This window comes from Bos mutus, chromosome 5, assembly GCF_027580195.1.
Source record: "Bos mutus isolate GX-2022 chromosome 5, NWIPB_WYAK_1.1, whole genome shotgun sequence".
Lineage (NCBI taxonomy): Eukaryota > Metazoa > Chordata > Mammalia > Artiodactyla > Bovidae > Bos > Bos mutus.
In genome coordinates this window covers 29,946,783-29,972,957 of record NC_091621.1, presented here as the reverse complement: position 1 = coordinate 29,972,957, position 26,175 = coordinate 29,946,783, and the positions used below count along the sequence as shown (strand labels likewise).

Genomic DNA, 26,175 nt, shown 5'->3' with positions numbered 1-26,175 from the left:
TTAGGTGTAATATGACTTATTTTGTTTGTTTTGATTATGTCACTTATGAGATATTTTCTAAACTAGATTTGAGAAAAGGTTGGCCATCTTGCATACCTTCTTTGTAGTTCTTGAACTACAGGATTATGAGCTTATCTGCTTGCAAAGTTGTATTTTGGAACACTTTAATTGTGTTAAAAATAACACTGAAATCAAGCTTCAAAGTCTGGAGAGTGTACACAAGTTTGTTAATTTATGAAAGGTAAATTTAATAAGGACAAAAATATTAGCATAAACAGTTCAGGAATCATATCACTTGTCTCCACTTTCTTTTTATTCTTACTTTTGACATTTCATTGATCCCGCAGAAATCCAAAATTTTAGGAAGGAAAATAAAGTCATAATAAAAGCTTATAATTACCTCCTGGAGGGCAATTTTGTTTAAAGTACCCAGATGACATCTTCTAACAAAATAGCTCTGTTTTGGGTTGAGTAGATCGGGACCTTAGAAGCCAGTATGAAGAAAAGGAAATCTAACATGGGAGGATCAGGTTCTAGAAAAACTTGAAATTCTGGTAGATCCAGAAATTTGATAAACTCTACACACTTCAGTTTTCAAAGAAATATGCTAAACTTGGATTCTAAAAAACTAACTTCAATAAGGTGATAATAACCATAACAATTCTTAAGTGCCTGCTATAAAGGACAGGTACTTTTCTTGTCCTTACAGCAACAATCCAAGAAAGATTTTGCTAATCTTATTACGAAGGAGGTTTAGGGAGGTTCTGAAAGAGATGGGAATACCAGACCACCTGATCTACCTCTTGAGAAATCTGTATGCAGGTCAGGAAGCAACAGTTAGAACTGGAAATGGAACAACAGACTGGTTCCAAATAGGAAAAGGAGTTCATCAAGGCTGTATATTGTCACCCTGTTTATTTAACTTATATGCAGAGTACATCATGAGAAGCGTTGGACTGGAAGAAACACAAGCTGGAATCAAGATTGCCGGGAGAAATATCAATAACCTGAGATATGCAGATGACACCACCCTTATGGCAGAAAATGAAGAGGAACTAAAAAGCCTCTTGATGAAAGTGAAAGTGGAAAGTGAAAAAGTTGGCTTAAAGCTCAACATTCAGAAAACAAACATCATGGCATCCAGTCCCATCACTTCATGGGAAATAGATGGAGAAACAGTGGAAACAGTGTCAGACTTTATTTTTCTGGGCTCCAAAATCACTGCAGATGGTGACTGCAGCCATGAAATTAAAAGACGCTTACTCCTTGGAAGGAAAGTTATGACCAACCTAGACAGCATATTCAAAAGCAGAGACATTACTTTGCCAACAAAGGTTCATCTAGTCAAGGCTATGGTTTTTCCTGTGGTCATGTATGGATGTGAGAGTTGGACTGTGAAGAAGGCTGAGCGCCGAAGAATTGATGCTTTTGAACTTTGGTGTTGGAGAAGACTCTTGAGAGTCCGTTGGACTGCAAGGAGATCCAACCAGTCCATTCTGAAGGAGATCAGCCCTGGGATTTCTTTGGAAAGAATGATGCTAAAGCTGAAACTACAGTACTTTGGCCACCTGATGCGAAGAGTTGACTCATTGGAAAAGACGCTGATGCTGGGAGGGATTGGGGGCAGGAGGAGAAGGGGACGACAGAGGATGAGATGGCTGGATGGCATCACTGACTCAATGGACATGAGTCTGAGTGAACTCCGGGAGTTGGTGATAGACAGGGAGGCCTGGCGTGCTGCAATTCATGGGGTCGCAAAGAGTCAGACATGACTGAGTGACTGTTCTGATCTGATTTGATCTGTAGGGAGGTTATATAGCTTTTCTAAGATCGTATTTCAAGTAGGTGAAATTATTTATATTTTAAGTTGCATTTTGTATCTCAAAGCATGATCTTATTCTAGCAGATCTAACTTGTCAAGGGCAAATAATCCTGTCAGTATTTTAATGGGCCCAGAAAGCAGGAATTTTGAAAGTGAAAATCACACAGTTGCGTCCGACTCTTTGTGACCCCATGGACTGTCCGTGGAATTTTCCAGGTCAGAATACTGGAGTGGGTAGCCTTTCCCTTCTCCAGGGAATCTTCCCAACCAGACAGCTCTAAATTTGTTATTCAGGTAGTTGGCATTCAGGTAGTCAAACTGCTTTTAAGAAAGAGGGAAAAGGTAAGACAGAAAATTTCAAAGTTTAGGCCCTGGTGAGCTAGGCACAAGAAGGGTTAGGCTGGATAATAGTTCCTGAGGAAGTGAACCTGAGTTCAGGGCAGGTCCCAGAACCCAAGAGTGAACTACAGTGCATATCAGTATATCAAGGCAGAAGCATAGTCTTGGTACTGGCATGGCAAGAATGAAAATATTAGAGGCGTGTGGGCATCTCAGCTTCATTTATGGGTTCTAGATTTCAACAGCTAGTTGGTATGCATCTGCCTCTGTCAAGATGATGAACTGCTGTGCTGTTTCATTGTTGTTTTTAATTGTATGAAGTTGAAGTGGAACTATTGAGTTCGAGGATAGTTGCTTTGCTCCCATTTTCTCTTTTTCACTTAGCACAGTCCTTGACAATCAGAAGATGCTGAATACATAATCGTAGCGTTTTGGATGGAAAAATCCAAATGGTGTGATAATAAGTTAAAGGATCATCACAACCATGAAATGATTTATGAGTCATCGTATTTTCCTTTCTGATTAGAATACTGCTGATTCAAAACAATAAAGGAGTGAGATTCTTCCTGATACACAGAATGAGGCAAGGAAGTAATCCGATCTTGAAATCAACTAAACACCAAATGATTGTTTTTACTTGTTGACTTTCTCTGTGGCACCATTATTATCAAATGGTCTTAGTTATCATTTAGTGCTAAATTCACTTATCTTTTATATAGTCTTGGAACGCCCCACCCTTCAAAGTTTCATAAGTACTCTTGGTACCGCCTGGTTCCCCTTCTCCCACCTTTTCCTCTTCCTTTTTCTTTTCCTTCCTTCCTCCCTCTCTCCCACCCTTCCTTCCTTCTCCTCTCCCCTCCTTCTTTCTTTCCTTCCTTTCTCTTCATTTCTTTTTGAATTTTCTCTCCTTTGTTTACCTTTTTTGTTGTACCTAATCTACTTGGTTTTATCGTTTAGTTTGTTTATCTAGCTGAACTTTTCAGTAAATACTTTCCTCTCGTTTTTTATCCTATGTACACTATAGTTCTTTAGTTAATAGCCTGTCTTTTCTTTGAAGTTTATGAATATGGTCTTGGAGGTTACATGTGAATTTGAATTCCAGAACTTGCATTTATAACTTAGGTGGAAAGTTAAGTGTTCAGATCAGATCAGATCAGTCGCTCAGTCGTGTCCGACTCTTTGCGACCCCATGAATCGCAGCACGCCAGGCCTCCCTGTCCATCACCAACTCCCGGAGTTCACTCAGACTCACGTCCATCCAGTCAGTGATGCCATCCAGCCATCTCATCCTCTGTCATCCCTTTCTCCTCCTGCCCCCAATCTCTCCCATACAGGGATTAATTTCCTCATCTGTAAAAAGAAGAGACAGACAGAATATTTCATGTAGTTTTTCTGTCAGTCCTTGCTTTATTGTTACTTGCCAAGCACCTGCCCTCTGAGAGTTTTTAAACTTGGCTAATAATCAAGGCTATGGTTTTTCCTGTGGTCATGTATGGATGTGAGAGTTGGACTGTGAAGAAGGCTGAGTGCCAAAGAATTGATGCTTTTGAACTGTGGTGTTGGAGAAGACTCTTGAGAGTCCGTTGGACTGCAAGGAGATCCAACCAGTCCATTCTAAAGGAGATCAGCCCTGGGATTTCTTTGGAGGGAATGATGCTGAAGCTGAAACTCCAGTACTTTGGCCACCTCATGCGAAGAGTTGACTCATTAGAAAAAACTCTGATGCTGGGAGGGATTGGGGGCAGGAGGAGAAGGGGACGACAGAGGATGAGATGGCTGGATGGCATCACTGACTCGAAGGACGTGAGTCTGAGTGAATTCCGGGAGTTGGTGATGGACAGGGAGGCCTGGCGTGCTGCGATTCATGGGGTCGCAAAGAGTCGGAAATGACTGAGTGACTGAACTGAACTGAACTGAATGTCAGCAACTGGGTTGCTGACATTCAAACCCAGTTCATTCAGACTTAAAATCTAATAAACCCTTTCTAATACACCATACTATACCCTGTATTATAGTTACTTTCTCTGTAGCAGCAGAATGACAAAGCAATGTGCTGATGACTGTTCTTACCAATTCCTCAAAGGGATTTATTATCTAAAAATATTCTCCCAAATGTTCCACTGATTCTTTTTCTAAATGTTGTATGTGTTTTAAACTGTTATGCTCCAAATTAGCCTATATTCTTAGCCTATAAACCTAATTTCTACTCTGAGAAAAAAATTACCATCTAGCTATAAAGAGGATCCATATTAGTTTTCATTAATGTAAAGCACAAACTTATTTATTCCCTAGGAAGAAGTAGTGAACTTTTTTCAACAACTGAATAATACTAAGGATTTTTCAGGCTGAATGGTTATAGAAAGAAAGAAATAGTATACTATACTTTATACTAACAGAACTACAAGGAACTCTATACTGTCACACCCGTCATCATCACCATCATCATTATCATCACCACCACTATTTAAACAACAGCTCCAACTTTGATGTGTTAGATAAATTCTACAATGTATCAAAAGTAACTTGTTGTTAAAACACACAAACATAGACTACATACTCATATTTTCAAATTACTTACTTTATAAATTAAAAGTTATTTTGTAAATTATATTTGATAGCAAGTTTTCCCATATCATTGTCATTTATTTGTGCTTTATGCCTTCTTTGGTGAGAAAGAAGTGGAATTACATATAGGAAGTGTCAGTTCAGTTCAGTCACTCAGTCATGTCTGACTCTTTGCAACCCCATGAATCGCAGCACACCAGGCCTCCCTGTGCATCACCAACTCCTGGAGCCTACCCAAACTCATGTCCATAGAGTCAGTGATGCCATCCAGCCATCTCATCCTCTGTCGTCCCCTTCTCCTCCTGCCCCCAATCCCTCCCAGCATCAGAGTTTTTTCCAATGAGTCAGTTCTTCACATGAGGTGGCCAAAATTTTGGAGTTTCAGCTTCAGCATCAGTCCTTCCAATGAACACCCAGGACTGATCTCCTTCAGAATGGACTGGTTGGATCTCCTTACAGTCCAAGGGACTCTCAAGAGTCTTCTCCAACACCACAGTTCAAAAGCATCAATTCTTTGGTGCTCAGCTTTCTTCACACTCCAACTCTTACATCCATACATGACCACTGAAGAAACCATAGCCTTGACTAGATGGACCTTTGTTGGCAAAGTAATGTCTCTGCTTTTTAATATGCTATCTAGGTTAGTCATAACTTTCCTTCCAAGGAATAAGTGTCTTTTAATTTCATGGCTGCAATCACCATCTGCAGTGATTTTGGAGCCCCCAAAAAATAAAGTCTGACACTATTTCCACTGTTTCCCCTTCTATTTCCCATGAAATGATCAGAGGTATATCCAAAAAAGTGAATTTTTACTGTGAATGCCAGTTCCTTGGCTCTAATCCAGCAAAGTAATTTTGCGTAATTACCATGTGCTGAAAATTTTAAAGCATATATAACCAATCTCGTCTATGTAGGTATTTGTATAATCTATAAATATACACATGAGCACAAGAATACTGTGAGCACTGAGGGATAGATCAGTATTTGAAACACTTGAGTTACGAAGAAAGCAAAAGAAAATCCTGTTTTTCAGGATTATTGGAAAGAATTAGTTTAAGGAAAAATATTATTAGACATGATTTTAGCAACACCATACTTTTAAGGATATAATAATTTCACATTGACTAAAGAATAGTCTTGAAAGTAAGTTAATAATAAATGTTGACATTGGATACTGGAAAATTATTATTTACAGTTTGACTTCATTATGAGCTCCTCACTTAATTATCGTGCTCTCAAACAGGATCTATATTTATTCCTGATGCTTAATTTTGTATTTTATAGTTGCATGATTGTAAAAGTATTTTGACAAGTTCTTAGCTTGTAAAACTGCCTATCTGATACTATTCAGTGTGTGCTGTAACATAGGTGTAGTAATACTATCTAAGAAAGTTAATGATATTAAAAATGTAGCAAAAGTAAAAATCAAACTTCTTTTTATGAGGTTATTCAATTATTAATGATCCTTATTTATTTATATTTTAGAACACAAATCAATTTCACAGTGGCTATTGATTTTACTGCATCAAATGGTGAGTATTATGACTGTCTTATAATAAGAATTATCATCTATTACATTAAAAATAAATATTTTCATGAGGTTTAGATGTTTTCTTTCCACATATACATACTTCTGAAGTGCTTCATAAAAATTCAGATAATTTTTCTTTTTTTAATGTTATGAAATAGTTTAGGTATATAACACTATAAGAAATACAACAAGAGTTCATAATAGTCCCATTCAAATGTATTAACTATTGAAATACTGTCTCTTTTGTTTTACATGTTTTTAAAAGGAAAACTTTAAATTTAGTTAAGCTTGTTGTGTACCCTTCCCTTTTTCTCCATACATAGCTGTAATTCTGAAGCATGTCTAACTATAATCCTCATTTTTATAGTATTTTTTGTACATTAATTTATATAAATGTAATTCAAGTACATGAACCTTCACAGCTTGCTTTTCTTTTATTCAACTGTTTTTAATAATTACATATGCTAGCACATTTATATTGAATTAATTCAGAGGGACCATCAACTAAATCCCATACTGAGTTTAGAAAAGAAAGAGGAACTAGAGATCAAATTGCCAATATTCACTGGATTATAGAGAAAACAAGGGAGTTTCAGAAAAACATCTATCTCTCTTTCATTGACTATGCTAAAGCCTTTGACTGTATAGATCATGACATATTGGAAAGTTCTTAGAGAGATGGGAATACCAGACCATCTTACCTGTCTCCTGAGAAACCTATATGTGGGTCAAGAAGCAACAGTTAAAACCCCATATGGAAAAATTGATGGGTTCAAGATCAAGAAAGATGTACAACAGGGCTGTCTGCTGTCACCCTGTTTATTTAACCTATATGCTGAGCATATCATGAGAAATGTGGGCTGGATGAGTTACAAGCTAGGATCAAGATAGGCAGTAGAAACATCAACAACCTCAGACATGTGGATGATACCACTGTAATGGTAGAAAGTGAAGAGGAACTAAAGAGCTGCTTAATGAGGGTGAAGGAGGAGAGTGAAAGAACTGACTTAAGACTAAATATTTTAAAAACTAAGATGATAGCTTCCGCCCCCATTACTCCATGGCAAATAGAAGGGCAAAAGGTGGAAGTAGTAACAGATTTCCTCTTCTTGGGTGCCAGAATCACTGCAGATTGTTGACTGCAGCCACGAAATCAGATGATTGTTTCTCAGCAGGAAAGCGATGACAAGCCTAGATAGTGTGTTGAAAAGCAGAGACATTACTCTGCCAACAAATGTCCATAGAGTCAGGCTATGGTCTTCCCAGTGGTCACGTACAGTTGTGAGAGCTGAACCACAAAAAAGGAAGAATGCCAAAGAATTGATGCCTTCAAAATGTGGTGCTGGAGAAGACTCCTGAAAGTCTCTTGGACAGCAAGGGGATCAAACCAGTCAATCTTAAGGGAGATCAACCCTGAATATTCACTGGAAGGACTGATGCTGAAGCAGAAGCAGAAGCTCCAGTATTTTGGTCATCTGATGGGAACAGAGAACTTGTTGGAAAAGTCCCTGATGCTGGGAAGATTGATGGCAGAAAGAGAAGAGAGTGTCAGAGGATGAGATGGCTGGACAGCATCACTGGTGAAATGAACATGAACTTGGGAAAACTCTGGGAGATGGTGAGGGACAGGGACGCCTGGCATGTTGCCATTCGTGGGGTCACAAAGATTTGAACACGACTGGATGACTGAACAACAACATGGATAATTTGTATATCAAACATTTTAAGAAAAGACAATGAGTGGACTTTCAATCTTATTTCAAAATGACTTTATTTCAACAGTTATTATGTATCATAAAAAAGAATATCATTATTTAACTTTTACCAAAATTTGCCATCAGTTTATATATTTATCTAGTTTTCTTCAAATTGGTTATTGTGCTGTAACTCTCACATTAAATTCCCTTTTCTTCATATTTCTCTCACATTCACTCACGTTTCACAAAATAATTGAATTTTTAAGTAAGAAAGCATCTTAGAGGTCATTCACTAAAGCCGTCATTCTCTTAGGGCTTCCCTAGTGATTCATTCAGTAAACAATCTGCCCCCAGTGCAAGAGACCACCTGCAATGCAGGAGACCCAGGCTCTATCCCTGGGATCTCCCGGAGAAGGAAATGGCAACCCACTTCAGTATTCTTGCCTGGGAAACCCAATGGACAGAGGAGCTTGGCAGGCTACAGTCCATAGGTTCTCAAGAGTTGGACATGACTTAATGACTACTACCACCATCACCCTCAGGTACTAAGAAGGATATTCAGATCTAGAAAATCTTTTACTAATAAAATCTCTGCCTTGTTAGCAGAGGTGAGGAGACCAAAGTAATATAACCTTTGACTACATGGTAAATTTATTCTTCAACATTGTGGTTTCAAGTTGATGATTTTTACATATGTGTTTTATTCAGTAAAATATGAAACATATATACCTAAAGTCAAACTGGATTAAAATGCTAGCTTTTGTTTACCAATGAACATTAGCACAAGAGCTATAAGAACAAGACTATATTCAATGGAGCAATACAAGCTACTGAAACTGTCTTAAGAAAATAGACAATCTGAAAAACCTATAATAGAGATTGAATTAGTAATTTAAAAACTATCCACAAAGTTTTGTGGGCCCAGGTTTAGATGGCTTCACTGATGAACTCTGTTTAAAGAGAAATCAATACCAATTCTTCACAAATTCTTCTAAAAAATAGAAAAGGAAGGAATATTCCTAACTCAATCCAAGAGGCATTACCTTGATACCAAAACCAGATAAAAACATAAGAAAAATCAGAAAACAATACCTTTTATGGATACAAAAGTTCTCAGCAGAATACTAGGAAACTGAATCCAGCAGTACGTAAAAAGAATTATATATTATGACCAATTAAAATTTATCTCAGTACTGCGAGGTTGGCTTAATATACAAAAGTCAAATAATGTAACACACCATACCAATCGAAGATAATGTAAAGCACACATGGCCACCTCAAAGTTTGACATACTTTTATAATGTGTGTGTGTGTGTGTGTGTGTGCGCTCAGTTGCTCAGTCATGTCTGACTCTTTGCAACCCCATGGACTGTAGCCCGCAAGGCTCCTCTGTCCATGGAGTTTTTCAGGCAAGAATACTGAAAGTGGTTGACATTTCCTGCTGCAGGGGATCTTCCCGACCTGGAGACTGAACCCATGTCTCTTGCATCTCCTGCACTGGCAGGTGGATTCTTAAGGGTTGTGCCAAATAAAAACATATAAACTGGAATATAAAGTGACTTATTAACCTTATGAAGGGAAAATATGAAAAACTATAGCAAACATCATTCTTAAGAGTGAAAATCTGGATGCTTTCACCTGAAGACGAGGAAAAGAACAAGGATGTGAGCTCTCTCTTCTATTTTACATTGTACTGAAGGCCAGGGCAATTAGGCAAGAAAAAAATGAAAGATATCCAGATCAGAAAAGAAGAAGTAAAATTATTTTTATTTGCAGATGACATAATCTTGTATGTAACACATACAAAATCCTAAGGAATCCGCTAAAAATCAATTAGAACTAATAAATGAGTTTAGTAAGATTGAAGGATGAATGATCAATATATGAAAATCAGTTCTTTTTCTATACACTTCTAATGAACAATCTGAAAATGAAATTAAGAAAACAATTCCATTTTTTAATAATATCAAAAGGAATACAGTACTTAGAAATAAATTTAACAAAAGATTCTTTACCATCTGAGTTACCAGGATAGTGAGTGCAAAACTTTTACCTTGAAATTATATGCTGAAAATTTTTGAAAGAAATTAAGTATGAAAATAAGCTGAAAAACATGCCATGTTCATTGATTAGGGAATTCAACATTGTTAAGATGGCAATATTTTCCACAGAGATTATCAAATTCACTGTAATTTCTATCAAAATCAGAAAGATTCTTCAAATTTTTTGAAGAAGTAGGTAACTTACCCAGAAATTCATATGGAATTTAAAGAGATTCAGAAGAACCAAAGCAGATTTGGAAGAAAAAAAAAAAGAATAAAGCAGGAAGATTCATACTCCTCATTTTCAAAACTTACAATAGTAATTTCAAGGAAGTATGGAGCTGGCATAAAAATATTAATAGATACATAGATCAATGAAATAGAATTGAGATTCCAAAAATAAACCCATGCATCTTAAGTTAACTGATATTGAGAAGAGTACCAAGACAATTCAATGGAAGGAAGTATATTGTCTTCAGCAAATGGTACTGGCACAACTGAATGCCATATGCAAAAAAAAAAAAAAAAAAAAAAATGAGGTTGGACCCCAGCATCATATACAAAACTAATAGAAAATAGACCAAGAATCTAAATGTAAGGGTTAAAATTTTAAAGCTATTAAAAGAAAACAGAGATATATTTTCATGATCTTGGATTTGACAATTGATTCTAGGTATGACACCAAACATATGAGCAACAGAGCAAAAAATAAATAAATTGAACTCCATCAAAATTAACTTTTTTATACTCCATGAAGCGTAATTAGCAAAGTCAAAAGACAAACCCCAGAATGAAATAAAATGTTAGCAAATCAGATATGTCACAGAGGATTTGTATCTAGAAAATATAAAGAACTCTTATAACTAAAAAAAAAAAAAAGACAAATAGCGCAATTTAAAATGACATTCCAGTTATTCAAAAGAGCTATATAAATGACCGGTAAGCCCATGAAATGGTACTTGGCAACTTATGTATCAAGGAATGCAAATCAAAATCACAATGAGATACAATTGGGTTGGCCAAAATGTTCACTCATTTTTTGTTTTGTTTTTTCTGTTAGATGTCTCTAATAGAGTTTAGTTGTCTTTAACTTCATTTGAAACAATTTTATTAGGTTGAATTGTAACAGCTGTCATATCAGTGTGCATTTAAAAAAAATCAAGATTGGTGGATTTTTGTGTGCCATTTGAATACTGAAGATGGAAGAAAAAAGCAATATTTTCAGCATATTTTGTTTTATTATTAATGTTTCAAGAAAGGTAAAAAAGCAACTGAAGCACAAAAATAAGACAGAGAGATATTTGTACAGTTTATAAAGAATGTGCTGTGATTGAACAAACATGTCAAAAGTGGTTTGCAAAGTTTCATGCTGGAGATTTCTTACTGGACGATAATCCACAGTCTGGTAGACTAGTTGAAATTGATGACAATGACATCAAAACTTTAACTGAGAACAATCAATGTTATACCACACCAGAGATAGAAAACATACTCAACATTTCCTAATCAAGCTTTGAAAATCATTTGCACCAGTTTGGTTATGTTCATCACTTTGATCGTTGAGTTCCACATAAGCTATGCAAAAATAAAACCTTCTTGATCATATTTCTGCATGTGATTCTCTACTTAAATGTCATGAAAGCATTTCACTTTTAGAACAAATTGTGACAGGTGATGAAAAGTGGACATGCTAGGATAATGTGAAATTGAAGAAATGGGAAAAGTTAAGTGAAGCACCATCAACCACATCAAAGGCTGGTCTTAATCCAAAGAAAGTAATGTGTATATGGTGGGATAGGAAGGGAGCCCGCTATTATGAACATCTTCTGGAAAGCCAAATTAATTAACTCGTTGGGTTAATTGCCACAAGTATCACTCCCAATTAGAGCAACTGATAGCAGCACTTAATGAAAAGCATCCAGAATTAGTCAACAGAAAACACATACTCTTCCATCAGGATACTGCAAGACCACATGTCTCTTTGATGACCAGGCAAAAACTGTTACAGTTTGGCTGTGAAGTGCTGATTCATCCACCATATTCACCAGACATTTCACCTCCCATTATCCATTTATTTCAGTCTTTACAAAACTACCTGCATGGAAGAAATGTTAATTTCCTGGAAGACTGTAAAAGGCACCTGAAATAGCTCTTTGCTTAAATGATAAAAAAAATTGGGAGAACATGAAATCATGAAGTTGTCTGGAAAATAATATAAGGTAGTGGAACAGAACAGTGAATATGTTGTTCAATAAAGTTCCTGGTGAAAATGAAAGATGTGTATTTTATTTTTTTTTAATTTATTTATTATTTAATTGAAGGATAATTGCTTTACAGAATTTTGTTGTTTTCTGTCAAACCTCACATGAATCAGCCATAGGTATACATATATCCCCTCCCTTTTGAACCTCTCTCCCATCTCCCTCCCCTTCCCACCCCTCTAGGTTGATACAGAACCCCTGTTTGAGTTTCCTGAGCCATACAGCAAATTCCCATTGGCTATCCATTTTACATATGGTAATATAAGTTTCCATGTTACTCTTTGTATTTCATTTTTACTTAGAAAAACTGAAGAAACTTTCTGGCCAACCTAAGATTTCATACCCACTGCTGCTAAGTCACCTCAGTCGTGTCCGACTCTGTGTGACCCCATAGACAGCAGCCCATCAGGCTCCCCCATCCCTGGGATTCTCCAGGCAAGAACACTGGAGTGGGTTGCCATTTCCTTCTCCAATGCATTAAAAGTGAAAGTGAAGTCGCTCAGTCGTGTCCGACTCTTAGCGACCCCATGGACCGCAGCCTACCAGGCTCCTCCATCCATGGGATTTTCCAGGCAAGAGTACTAGGATGACTATAATCCAAAAGTCAGAAAACAGCAAGTGTTGGTAAATATGTGAAGCAATTGGAACCCACCCTCACATAGTGCTGATGAGAATGTAAAAATAGTGCAACCACTTTGGAAAACTCTGTGGCAGTTCTACAAGTTGTTACACATAGTCACCATATGAACTAGCAATTCCACTCTTGGCTAATATATACAAGTGAGATGAAAACATATGTCCACACAAAAATTTGTACATGAACATTTATAGCAGCATAATAGCCAAAATGTGGAAACAACCCAAATGTCCATAAACTGATAAACAAGTTTGAAAATGTGGTACATTCAAACAATGGAATACTGTTCAGCAATAAACAGGAATGAAATATGGCACACTAAAACATGCTAAACACAGAGGAACCTTGAAATCACTGTGCTGAGTGAAACCTAGTTACAAAAGACCACATGTTATGCGGTTCTATTCGTAGAAAATGTCCAGAATAGGTAAATTAAAGAGACAGAAAGTAGATTAGTCATTGTTTAATTCTGGGCTGGATAGAATAATAAGGGAATGATAGTAAATAGGTACATTTTTTTGAGGTGATGAACATGTTCTAAAATTGACTGTTGATGCTTGTGCGTATCTGTAAATATACTTAAAATCATTGAATTGTGCATTCTAAATGGGTTAATTGTAAGTTATATAAATTATATCTCAATAAATTTTTTTAAAAGAGCTTGGTGGTTGTTTAGTCGCTAAATCATGTCTAACTCTTGTCACGCTATGGACTGTAGCCTGCCAGGCTCCTCTGTCCATGGGATTCTCCAGGCAAGAATACTGGAGTGGGTTGCTATTTCCTTCTCCTGTTAAAAGAGCTTATTCAAGTGTTATTTTTTTATGAAGGCATAGTGACCTCTAAAACAAAATCATGTATGTTTTATAATATGCAAGGTTTAAAATATTACAAAATCTTCGAGCAAAGAGTTATAACTAACAGTAAGAGCTATGAAATATACCTAGATTCTTATTCTAGTTTGACCAATTATTACAGTGTAATTGGGGTAAGTTACTTAGTCTGAAAGTTATTTGATATGAAAAACAAGTGTAATAAGCTTGTTGAAAAGGGACTAAGTGAAACATGAAGTAAGTTCATACATGTTATAATAGCATGTATGTTATGTTCTATGCTATTATAATTATTATTGTTATTAGCTGATAACTCAGTGTTATTAACTTACTACAAGTTTACTTTTCCATGTGCATTGCTGCTGATATGGAGATGGTACAACTGTGATCCCAGTTTCAAGAAGTTGCCAAATTCTGTGGTGCAGAACACAAAAGCATAAGAGTAGAAGAGGAAAGACAATAAAGGCCAGACTAAATAAGGAAGGTCATCTCATGCGTGTGAGACAAAAACTGTAGGAGGAGAAAGTGAATTTCAGAATTGGGTGGCAAACTGAGTGGTAGAGATGGAAAGGAAGATAGCATTAGTGATACAGTGAAGAGATTGGTCTGGGTGAAGATGCTAGAAAGAGATAGGGAACATCTTTGAATGGGTACAATTGGGCTCTGCTAGGCATGATAGCGGAGAAGGCAATGGCACCCCACTCTAGTACTCTTGCCTGGAAAATCCCATGGATGGAGGAGCCTGGTAGGCTGCAGTCCATGAGGTCGCTAAGAGTCGGCCACAACTGAGCGACTTCACTTTCACTTTTCACTTTCCTGCATTGGAGAAGGAAATGGCAACCCACTCCAGTGTTCTTGCCTGGAGAATCCCAGGGATGGTGGAGCCTGGTGGGCTGCCATCTATGGGGTCTCACAGAGTCGGACACAACTGAAGCGACTTAGCAGCAGCAGCAGCAGTCATGATAGGCCAAAGTGTTTAGATATGCTGGGGTACTAGTAGTGCTTTTAAGTTGAGGTTCTCTTAGAGAAATAGAATTAGTCGTGTATTGCAACCATTGGGTAACAACTCTTATATTTGAGAGTTGGGTTAAATAATCCCTTAGGCAAGTAGAGGCATTATTTATCTGTGGTTTCAGTAGGTCTTTGAACAAGAAACAAAAATATCTGCTTTAGAAAGAGCTGTCAAAACTTGCACCAGGGAAGTTAAACAGACAAGGAAGACTGTCAGGATTTTTGCAATCGAGACCAAAGCTACGGCAATGGAAGAAAGAAATTGAACTCTTCTCCTCCAAAACAAAAGATGAAAGAGTTTGTAAGTGCTGTTCTTAACTAGTGGAAAGGTATTGAGAGATACTGGAGCCAAAATTAGTCTGTGTGATTAGGCCATCTGTGTTTACTGCATGCTCTTTGCGACCGTTGGACTGTAGCCTGCCAGGTTCTTTGTCCATGGGATTTTTCAGGCAAGAATTCTGGAATCGGTTGCCATTTCCTCCTCCAGGGGACTTTTCTGACCCAAGGATCCAGGGATCGAACCCCAGTCTCCTGGTTTCTTGCGTTGCAGGCAGATTCCTTACCACTAAGCCATGGGGAAGCCTTCTGTGTTTTCTAATTAGCAGCTATTGAAGTTAGGCTCCTACTCTCTCATAGAGACTAAGCAACAGAGGTGGTATTTTTCTTGATTATTACATTTCAAAGAAATGACTCCCAGGTCTCTGAGAAAGACATTCCTGAAAGATTTATACTTCAAAGAAACAGAGAATGAATTCACAATTCCAAGGTTTCTAAAGTAACTGCTCTAAGAAATAAGAGGTCAAGGGCCTATAGTCAGGAGAAGCCTTTCTAAAGTTAGTCAAGCTGAAGGAAACATTAGGGCCCATCTTGATCATAACACACTTAAAAAAAAAAGAATTGTCATGTGACCCTTGAATGCTGATAACCGTTGTAAATATATAAGCATTTACACGATGAATTATCTTTAAACCAAAAATGTTCTGGGTATTGTTATATGCATTATAAACTAAAGGGAGATCTTTACTTTGTTTCTCTCCGGAACCCAAGTGCTTATTATTACTTTTTCCTTAACAAAAAAGAACTATGCTTTGCGGGTTTCCTTCTTTGGGTAATGTTTTAATGTAGAAGTGAGCTTTATGAACTGCTACAAGTCCCATTCAATTTCCATTTTCACTTAAGAAACTAAAGGGACTTTCAGGCTGCCTTTGTGCTGGTAATTAGGGCAACTGAATCTGAATCTCAGTGAGTTTGAGTCGTGGCGCATATATTGCTTTCTTTGTCAAATTCATCATTATTCATGTGAGACATCCTATATCTGTGGATGACTCACACAATAATAACAGTAGTAGTTAAACTTTACATTTCCATTTGTTTAGTCACGAAGTCCTGTCTGACTCTCTGAGATCCCATGTGCTATAGCTCACCAGGCTCCTCTGTCCAAGGAATTTTCCAGGCAAGAATCCTGGAATGGGTTGCCATTTCCTTCTCTTACATTTCTATGGTGTTTTATAATTTTTAATCACTTTCACATATATAATCTTAGTTTTTCTTCTCAGTAAACACTGTAGTAGGATTTCTAACAGGAATTTTATAGTTAGTTGTCCTACAGATGGAAAGACTTGACTTTGGGCCTTTTTACTCCTAACTTAGTGTCTAGTTAGAAACTGAATAATTTTTCAGATTCAGATTTTCAGCATAAATTTGAAAATCACCATGTTCTCCTCTTTTCAAGTAATTAAATTGGGATAGGTCTCACATATTCAATTTATGTTTGTGATACAACTTTAAGAAGGCTCATAATTGTTGAAACCTATTAACATCAATTGGGTCCTTTGATTTATAGGCATAAGGAGTCAAGCTAAAGGCACATAGTTTGTTTGTTTTAAATAAATATTACAATAAAATATGATCAACAAAATTATTTTTATGCTTCTGGGGCTAAAACTCAAGAATTGCCTATGGCATTGACAATGAGAAATAATTTTTGAAAAAAGTCTGAATATCTTTGGGAAATTTTATACATGTCTGATCTAATTTAATAAATATCTCTATGTCATGTGCATCCAAAAGAAACTATTGTGTTGACCAAAGGTCTGCTTGGATTTTTCCATAAAATGTTATGTAAAAACCTGAATGAACTTTTTGGCCAACCCAATATTTAACACATTATGAATGTAGGCAGAAAAACATATTATTGATATTTCAATGTGAAATAGATATCAAGAAAAATGTCTAAAAATTATACCTTTAGCATGATCTCTCATGTTTTCATTTTTTTTCTTTCATCAGGCAACCCTGCCCAGCCCACTTCTCTCCACTACATGAATCCTTATCAACTGAATGCCTATGGTATGGCACTGAAAGCAGTGGGAGAAATCGTTCAAGATTATGACAGTGATAAAATGTTCCCAGCTTTAGGTTTTGGTGCAAAACTGCCTCCAGATGGAAGGATATCTCATGAGTTTGCATTGGTAAGAATACATGGAAATAATTGATATTTTGGAAAAAAAATAGTATTTTGGATCTTTTCATAGGTTCATTGCTTATGCTTAATTACTCAGGTAGCAACTTCTTATAACTATACAATCAGCTCAGTTTGGTAAATGATTGATTTAGAAGTGTGATATTAATGGAAAAAACACAAATAAATTAGCAACAAGTCTACCTAAAGTGCATATGATTTAAAACCTATTCTGGTTTTTGGTTGCTACGTAAGACCTTCCATTATATTCATGATTTGTGGGTCAAGAATTTGAGCATAATACAAGAGAATGGTACGTTTGTTCAAGATACCTGGGCCACACCTGGGATGCCTTGCTTGGCTAGATATGGCTGGAATTGTTCTACTGGAGCCATATATGTGTTCCATTCTGACTGTTGGTTGGATTCCTCGGTTTTCTTCATGTCATATCTCCTGGAGCTAGTACATCCACTAAGATGTCTCATTTGCTCATGACTAATGCCTACAGCTAGGATGGCTAAAATACCTGGATTCTCTAGGCATCTTTCCTTCTTTCTACATACAGTTTATCAATGTGGTTTTGTGGGCTACTATCTCAAGGTAGTCATATTTCTTACACAGCAATCAGCTTTCTCAGAGTGGATATTCTAAAAGGCTGGGGAAGAAACTTCAAGGACTTAGAAGTCTCAGAAAGTTATTTCTCCTACATTCATTTTTGTCAAGCAAGTCACTAAGTTCAGCCCACTTTCGAGGTAGTGGAAGTAACCTTCACCTCTCAAGGGGAAGGGTATCAAAGAATGAGTAGCTATCTTTATTCTTCCATCTTCCAAAGTGTCATTTCTTTTCAAATATAAAGGATCAGTTATTGGCAGAATTATTATTTTTCAAATGTAAAGCAATAATTATAGGTATAATTAATTATGTTTTCAATATAATGGAGTAGATGTGACTCAAATATTTATCTAATTAATGTTTAATTTACATAAATCCACTCCTGTTGTATGATTACAAATAAGCAATGTACTGTATTCTACCTTTAAAATAAACTTCACACAGATAGTGCTTATAGGCCCAATCAGCCTTATTCTTGCTTGCATTTTTTTATAAAAATAATGGGAAAAACTATGTGGGAATGGTTAGATATCATTTTGGAAAAAATTTAAATTTTCCTAATAGAAATGCCTCCTTGCTTTACTCTATATATTGTGAAATTAAAGTCTTCTATGCCCAACAATTTTTGTAGGTATTTTTTGTTGTTTTTATTCTTGTTACAAAAAAAACATAATGGGATTTTTTTTTTTTTTTTGAGTTCTGCAAGAAGAATAGACAAATAATTTAATTATTTACTAATTACTGAGTATCGAGCCAGGTACTTTATGCTCATTTCTTGTTCAATCTTCATAAAATTCTTGTCTGATAGGTATGTCATGAGATGAGTTGACACATCACACTACTATCAAGAGCCATTCATATTAAATACAGTGAAAAGAGTACCCCCAGGAGTTGCATAATTTAGCCCAGAGTCACAGAATTTAATCAGGTTTCCAGAAGACAGGACTTGAACCCAGGTCAGTCTTATTATAGAATCTTTGTTCTTAACCACTACTAAACCACATTTTATAAAAGCATCTATAATAATAGCACCTCTTAGATATGTCCTTTATGAGCCCCATTATGTACACACACACACACACTTCCAGAACCTCCTATATGATGAGACTTTATCTTCTTTAATATATTTTAAGAGCTGTATTTTAATTTTTTTCCCATATGTATTCTTGATTTTTCTGTTCTATCACCCCCATTTTGGGAAAGGTTGCTGGAGGTTTTAATTTTCTTCTGTGAAATAGCCCATATACTACCACCCCCAATGTCATATAAAAAATGAATATCTGTTGCAATTTTGTTGTGTCCTAGAGAATTAAAATTTCCCAGAAATTTATAAGACCACAAAAATCACTCATGTGATCCTATGTCTTGTGTGCCTCAGGAAAAAGGTCCTGACTATTTTAAAGCTTAAGAAAGGAATAATAAAAAATAATAATTACGCTAAACTAAATGATATTAATTTTCCTTCCACAAGTTTTTCCTCACCTTTGTGTATGATTTTTTTCCATTTGTTATCTAATTCTCTCCTTTTCTGTTTTTCCTGCCTCCATATTCATTCCTTACAACCAAACCTATGCAAAGGAGAGACTTTTTATTCTTTGCATCTTAAATGATTCTTTGAACTGAACTCAAATATTTATAGAAGGTCACACTCTAAATTTATGAAAAATAGTTTCTAAAATTGAGAAAGTGATGATGATAATGCTTCATCTTTAATTTTACCTAATAACTATATGACTTTAACTTTTTTCAAAGCACTTTTTTCTTGAATAAGACAGACAAAGGTTAAGTAGGTCTTTGGAGAGATAGTACTCCATTTAATTTTTGTGTTAACCTCATCCTAAATAACTACAATATATAACTGCAGATGCTGAAAATGGCAAATAGAAAAACTTCAGTCCATGTCAATCTTGCAATTAGTGTACTACCTAATGTTACCAAACCTTCACATTTCCATGGTAAGAATTTGTGATATATATATTAACAATCGTTAATGTTTATCAAACCGAATTCAAATAATCTTTCAGATAGCAAGGGAAGTGTCTCACTATTCACACTGTTCACTGAACCTGGGGTAGGTAAGGTACAAGCAAGGAAACTGGAAGAAGATTCAAGGAGCCATAGGAACTGCAGACACGTTTATTCTCTAATGGCTGGTGCGGCAGCCATAATGCAGCCATGCTTGTATTCTCTGATGATTGACTCAGCAGACACAGCCATAACACAGCTGCAAGGGCTTTTCAGGTAGAGCTTATATAGTTTTACAGAAAAAAAAAAGTGGTCCATGACCAAATGAGTACATCATGACATGCAGGCACAGTGCTATAAATGATCTCAGATGTTACATAACCATGGAAAGTCATTGTTTATGAAATGAGGCAAAAGCAAGACGTCCTGGGGCAAGAGAACCTGACCATTGCCATCATGGCCAATTGCTTTTTCCCTACAAGAGCTCTTTAACAAAAATTTTGAATCCCTAATTGGTGAGTTTGAGGCTGGCACAAATGTTGAAGTTGAGCTTTAAACAATCAAAAGGATCTAAGGTAAACCCCATCTTTTTATTTGAAATATGTGTAGGAATAGGTATTGTGGAAAAAGAAAGGGTAAATATCCCCGTATTACCAATTTAGCACTTTTGATTGTGGAATGCCATGGCTCACAATGATATTTGATGACTCATTACACTGTACCTGAAGATATAATTACTCATTACCCTGTACCTGAAGATACTGAAGTTTTCAACAGTATGTAAACCAGGAACTTCCAGATGTTCAAGCTGCATTTAGAAAAGACAGAGGAAGCAGATATCAAATTGCCAATATCCGTTGGATCATCAAAAAAGCAAGAGAGTTCCATAAAAAACATCTACTTCTGCTTTATTGACTATGTCAAAGCCTTTGACTGTGTGGGTCACAACAAACTGTGGAAAATTCTTAAAGAGATGGGAACACCAGACCACCTGACCTGCCTCCTGAGAAACCTGTATGCAGGTCAAGAAGCAACAGTTAGAACTGGACATGGAACAACAGACTGGTTCCAAATCAGGAAAGGAGTATGTGAATGCTGTATATTGTCACCCTGCTTGTTTAACTTCTATGCAGAGTACATCATGAGAAATGCTGAGCTGGATGAAGCACAAGCTGGAATCAAGATTGCCAGGAGAAATATCAATAACCTCAGATATGCAGATGACACTGCCCTTAAGGCAGAAAGTGAAGAACTAAAGAGCCTCTTAATGAAAGTGAAAGAGGAGAGTGAAAAAGTTGGCTTTAAGCTCAACATTCAGAAAACTAAGATCATGGCATCTGATCCCATCACTTAATGGCAAATAGATGGGGAAACAATGGAAACAGTGATCATTGAGACTTTATTTTTGGGGGCTCCAAAATCACTGCAGATGGTGACTGCAGCCATGAAATTAAAAGATGCTTGCTCCTTGAAAGAAAAGCTATGACCAACCTAGACAGCATATTAAAAAGCAGAGACATACTTTGCTGACAAAGGTCTGTCTAGTCAAAGCTATGGTTTTTCCAGTAGTCATGTATGGATGTATGAGTTGGACTATAAAGAAAGCTGAGCGCTGAAGAATTGATGCTTTTGGACTGTGGTGCTAGAGAAGACTCTTGAGAGTCCCTTGGACTGCAAGGAGATCCAAGCAGTCAATTCTCAAGGAAATCAGTCCTGAATATTCATTGGAAGTTCTGATGCCGAAGCTGAAACTCCAATCCTTTGGCCACCTGATGCGAAGAACTGACTCACTGGAAAAGACCCTGATGCTGAGAAAGATTGAAGGCTAGAGGAGAAGGGATGACAGAGGATGAGATGGTTGGATGGCATCACCGACTCAATGGACATGAGTTTGAGTAAGCTCCTGGAGTTGGTGATGGACAGGGAAGCCTGGAGTGCTGCAGTCTGTGGGGTCACAAAGAGTCGGACATGACTGAACGACTGAACTGAACTGAACTGAAGTTTTTTAAAGTTTTTTAATGACTGCACATTACCACATATCACAATCTATTTAATATTGATATATTATAATCTATTGTTGATTACTCAATTTATTATTATTATTTGCTATTATATATATATAAACTGAGTTTTCTTTGAAAAAGACTTTATGGATATCAACATGTGTTGTCCTCTTTTTTAGATTATTTTTATAGACATTATTCATTCTTTTCCTGTTTTTGCTGTAACTTTCTACAGAATGGGAACCCCCAAAACCCCTACTGTAATGGCATTGATGGTGTCATGGAAGCTTATTATAGGAGTCTGAAATCTGTGCAACTGTATGGGCCAACCAATTTTGCTCCTGTAATTAATCATGTAGCAAGGTGAGTAAATAATTTGTTTATTTTAGTGTGCTGGACCAGAATGAAATCATAATTTTATTGTTGGCATGGCTCCACAAATGCAAGTTGTTTTCTAATAATTTACCTCCGAGAAAGTGAAGGAAAAGATATACAGTTAAAAGAATCTCCATTGAGCTATCATGATACTTCAATAAGAACTTTATATCAAAATATCAAATGCAAACTATACACTGGCTTATGTTAGGACCTATATTTGTTCAACTGGAAAAAAATTTTATTATTTGAATAAGCATCCATGAAAGCGATATTGATCACAATCTCAATTGTGAAATCACTCATATCTAAGATTATATTCCATAGCAACATAGAAGTAATAAGAGATTGAATTTATGAAGACAACTAATGCCTTTCAGTGATATATAGGACTTGTATATTTTGTAAATTAATTCTTTGTCAATTGTTTCTTTTGCTATTATTTTCTCCCATTCTGAATGTTGTCTTTTCACCTTGTTTGTAGTTTCCTTTGATATTCAAAAGCTTTTAAGTTTAATTAGGGCCCACTTTTTTATTTTTGTTTTTATTTCCATTACTCTAGGAGGTGGGTCATAAAGGATCTTGCTTTGATTTATGTCAATTGTTCTGCCAGTGTTTTCCTCTAAAAGTTTTATAGTTTCCAGTCTTACATTTAGGTCTTTAATCCATTTTGAGTTTATCTTTGTGTATAGTGGAAAGAAGTATGCTAATTTCATTCTTTTACATGTAGCTGTCCAGTTTTGCCAGCACTACTTTGTCCAGGCTCTCTTTGTCCCATTGTATATTCTTGCCTCCTTTGTCAAAAATAAGGTACTCATAAGTGTGCGGGTTTATCTCTGGGCTTTCTATCCTGTTCCATTGGTCTATATTTCTGTTTTTGTGTCAGTACCATACTGTCTTGATGACTGTAGCTTTGTAGTATAGTCTGAGGTCAGGAAGATTTATTCCTCCAGCTCCATTCTTCTTTCTCAAGACTGCTTTGGTTAGTCAGGTTCTTTTGTGTTTCAACATGAACTGTGAAAATTTTGTTCTAGTTCTGTGAAAAATGCCATTGGTAATTTGATAGGGATCGTGTTGAATCTGTAGATTGCATTTGGTATTATAGTCATTTTCACAATATTGATTCTTCCTACCCAGGAACATGGAATATCTCTCCATCTGTTTTTGTCATCTTTTTTTTCTTTCATCAGTGTCTTATAATTTTGTGTATACAATTATTTTGTCTCTTTAGGTAGATTTATTCTTAGATAATTTATTCTTTTTGTTGCAATGGTGAATGGTATTGATTCCTTAATTTTTCTTTCTGATTTTTCATTGATAGTATATAGGAATGCAAGTGATTTCTATGTATTGACCTTGTATCACTTTTGTACACATGCATATAAATATGTATAATGTATATAAATTTTAGAAAACATGAATTTTTGCCTAACTAAAAAAATTATGATATTTTGATTCCACTTATTTGACTTAGTATTAATAAAATGCTAGATTTCTAATTAAAAAATAGATATGCAACAAGCAACAGAAAGGTTTACCGTATAGTATAGGAAACTATAGTCAATATCTTATAATAACCTATGATAGAAAATAATTTCAAAAATAATATACGTGAATTTGTATAACTGAATCACCTTGCTGTGCACCTGAAACATTGTAAGTCAACTATGCTTCAATAAAATATATCTATGTTTCAGTTCAGTTCAGTCGCTCAGTTGTGTCCGACTCTTTGCGACCCCATGAATCACAGCACGCCAGGCATCCCTGTCCATCACCAGCTCCCGGAGTTCGTTGAAACTCACGTCCATCGAGTCGGTGATGCCATCCAGCCATCTCATCCTCTGTCGTCCCCTTCTCCTCCTGCCCCCAATCCCTCCCAGCATCAGAGTCTTTTCCAATGAGTCAGCTCTTCGCATGAGGTGGCCAAAGTACTGGAGTTTCAGCTTCAGTATCATTCCTTCCAAAGAACACCCAAGGCTGATCTCCTTCAGAATGGACTGGTTGGATCTCCTTGCAGTCCAAGGGACTCTCAAGAGTCTTGTCCAACACCACAGTTCAAAAGCATCAATTCTTCGGTGCTTGGCTTTCTTCACAGTCCAACTCTCACATCCATACATGACCACTGGAAAAACCATAGCCTTGACTACTTTGTTGGCAAAGTAATGTCTCTGCTTTTGAATATGCTATCTAGGTTGGTCATAACTTTTCTTCCAAGGAGTAAGCATCTTTTAATTTCATGGCTGCAGTCACCATCTGCAGTGATTTTCTATGTTTAGAAAAAATAAAAGATGAGGGAGCATAACAAGTAAGTGAGCTGGAAGATGGAGTAGCGGAAATCACTACCTCAGAACAGAATTTTTAAAAAAAGAATGTATAAAAAACAAGGTCCTAATATATAGTGCAAGGAACTATACTCAGTAGTCTGTGTAAACCATACTGAAAAAGAATACAGAAAATAATGTTTAAATGTGTATAACAGAGTCACTTTGCTGTGCAGCAGAGACTGGCACAACACTGTAAGTCAATTATACTTCAATAAAAAAAAGAAAAAGGAATGAAAAGAAATGAGGACAGTCACAGTGGCCTTGGGGTCTCATTTGTATTATAGAGGTCCCAGAAGGAGAAGAGAAAGAGTCAGAAAACATTTGAAGATATTGTAGGTGAAAAATTCCCTAACATGAGAAAGGAAACACTGAAGTGAAGAAGTCACAGGGAGTCCCATACAGGACAATTCCAAGGAGGAACATGCCAAGATACATATTAATAAAATTGATAAAAATTACAGACAAGGAAAATATGTTGAAAGTAAAAAGAGAAAAGCAATAAATAACATAAAAGGGAATTCACAAGAGGTTATCAACTTATATATCACCAGAAACTCTACGGGTCAAAATGGAGTGGCATGATATAATTCAAGTGATGAAAAAGAAGAACTTACAACCAAGAATACTCTTATGCAGAAAGGCTCTCATTTTGATTCAGTGGAGAAATCAAAAGCTTTACAGAGAAGCCAAAACTAAGAGAATTCAGAACCACCAAACCAGCTTTCAACAAATGCTAAAGGAACTTCTCAAGGCAAGAAGAACACCAGTAACTTAAAGCAACCTTGAACATATACAGACTACTATATCAAAACCTCACAGAAACAGCAAACCAAAATCTACAGTAGATACACACACTCCCAAGAAATGTATCCCAACCACAACACTAAAGATAGTCATCAAACCACAAGAGAAGAAAACGAAAAAATAAGGGAAGAAATACATGTATGGCTGAGTCCCTTTGCTGTTCACCTAAAACTATCACAACATTGTTTGTTAACTGGCTATACTCCAATACAAAAAAGTTTTTAAAAAATCCAAGATAATTAAGAAAATGGCAATAGGAACATACATATGGATAGACACCTTAAACAGATTAAAGCCTCCAATCAAAAGACTGGTTGAATAGATGCAATAACAAGACCCATATTATGGTGTCTACAAGAGACCCACTTCAGACCTAGGGACACATACAGACTGAAAGCGAAGGGATAAAAAGATTTTCCATGCAAATGGTGAGTAAAAGAAAGTTAGAGTTTAAATCCGTACAAACTTACCTCAGGAAACAAGAAAAAATGTCAAATTAAGAACCTAACCTTACACATAAAACAACTAAAAAAGAAGAAAAACCAAAACCTAAAGTTAGTAGAAGCAAAGAAATAATAAAGAACAGAAATAGAGACAGAAGAAACAACAGCAAAGATCAGTGAAACTAAAAACTGGTTCTTTGAAAAGGTAAAATTTGATAAACTTCAGCCAGACTAATCAAGAAAAGAGGAAGAGAACTCAAATCAATACAATTAGAAATGAAAAAGGAGCATAACCAATACCACAGAAATACAAAGAAATCATAAGAAACCGCTACAAGCAACTATATGCCAATAAAATGGACAACATACAAGAAATGGACAAAGTTACAACCTTCCACACTAAACCAAGAAGGAACAGAAAATATAAACATACCAGTCACAAATACTGAAAAT

General features: G+C 36.2%; 1 protein-coding gene across 1 annotated transcript in view; it reads left to right on the top strand.

The window, feature by feature from the left end:
• CPNE8 (copine 8) overlaps positions 1-26,175 on the top strand; it is a 265,088-nt gene that overhangs the window by 210,915 nt on the left and 27,998 nt on the right. Inside the window, exons 15-17 of the mRNA XM_005887727.3 lie at positions 6,212-6,258; positions 17,025-17,206; positions 22,012-22,139. Of these exons, the coding sequence (XP_005887789.1) occupies positions 6,212-6,258; positions 17,025-17,206; positions 22,012-22,139 (357 nt within the window). The remainder of the gene's footprint in view (positions 1-6,211; positions 6,259-17,024; positions 17,207-22,011; positions 22,140-26,175) is intronic.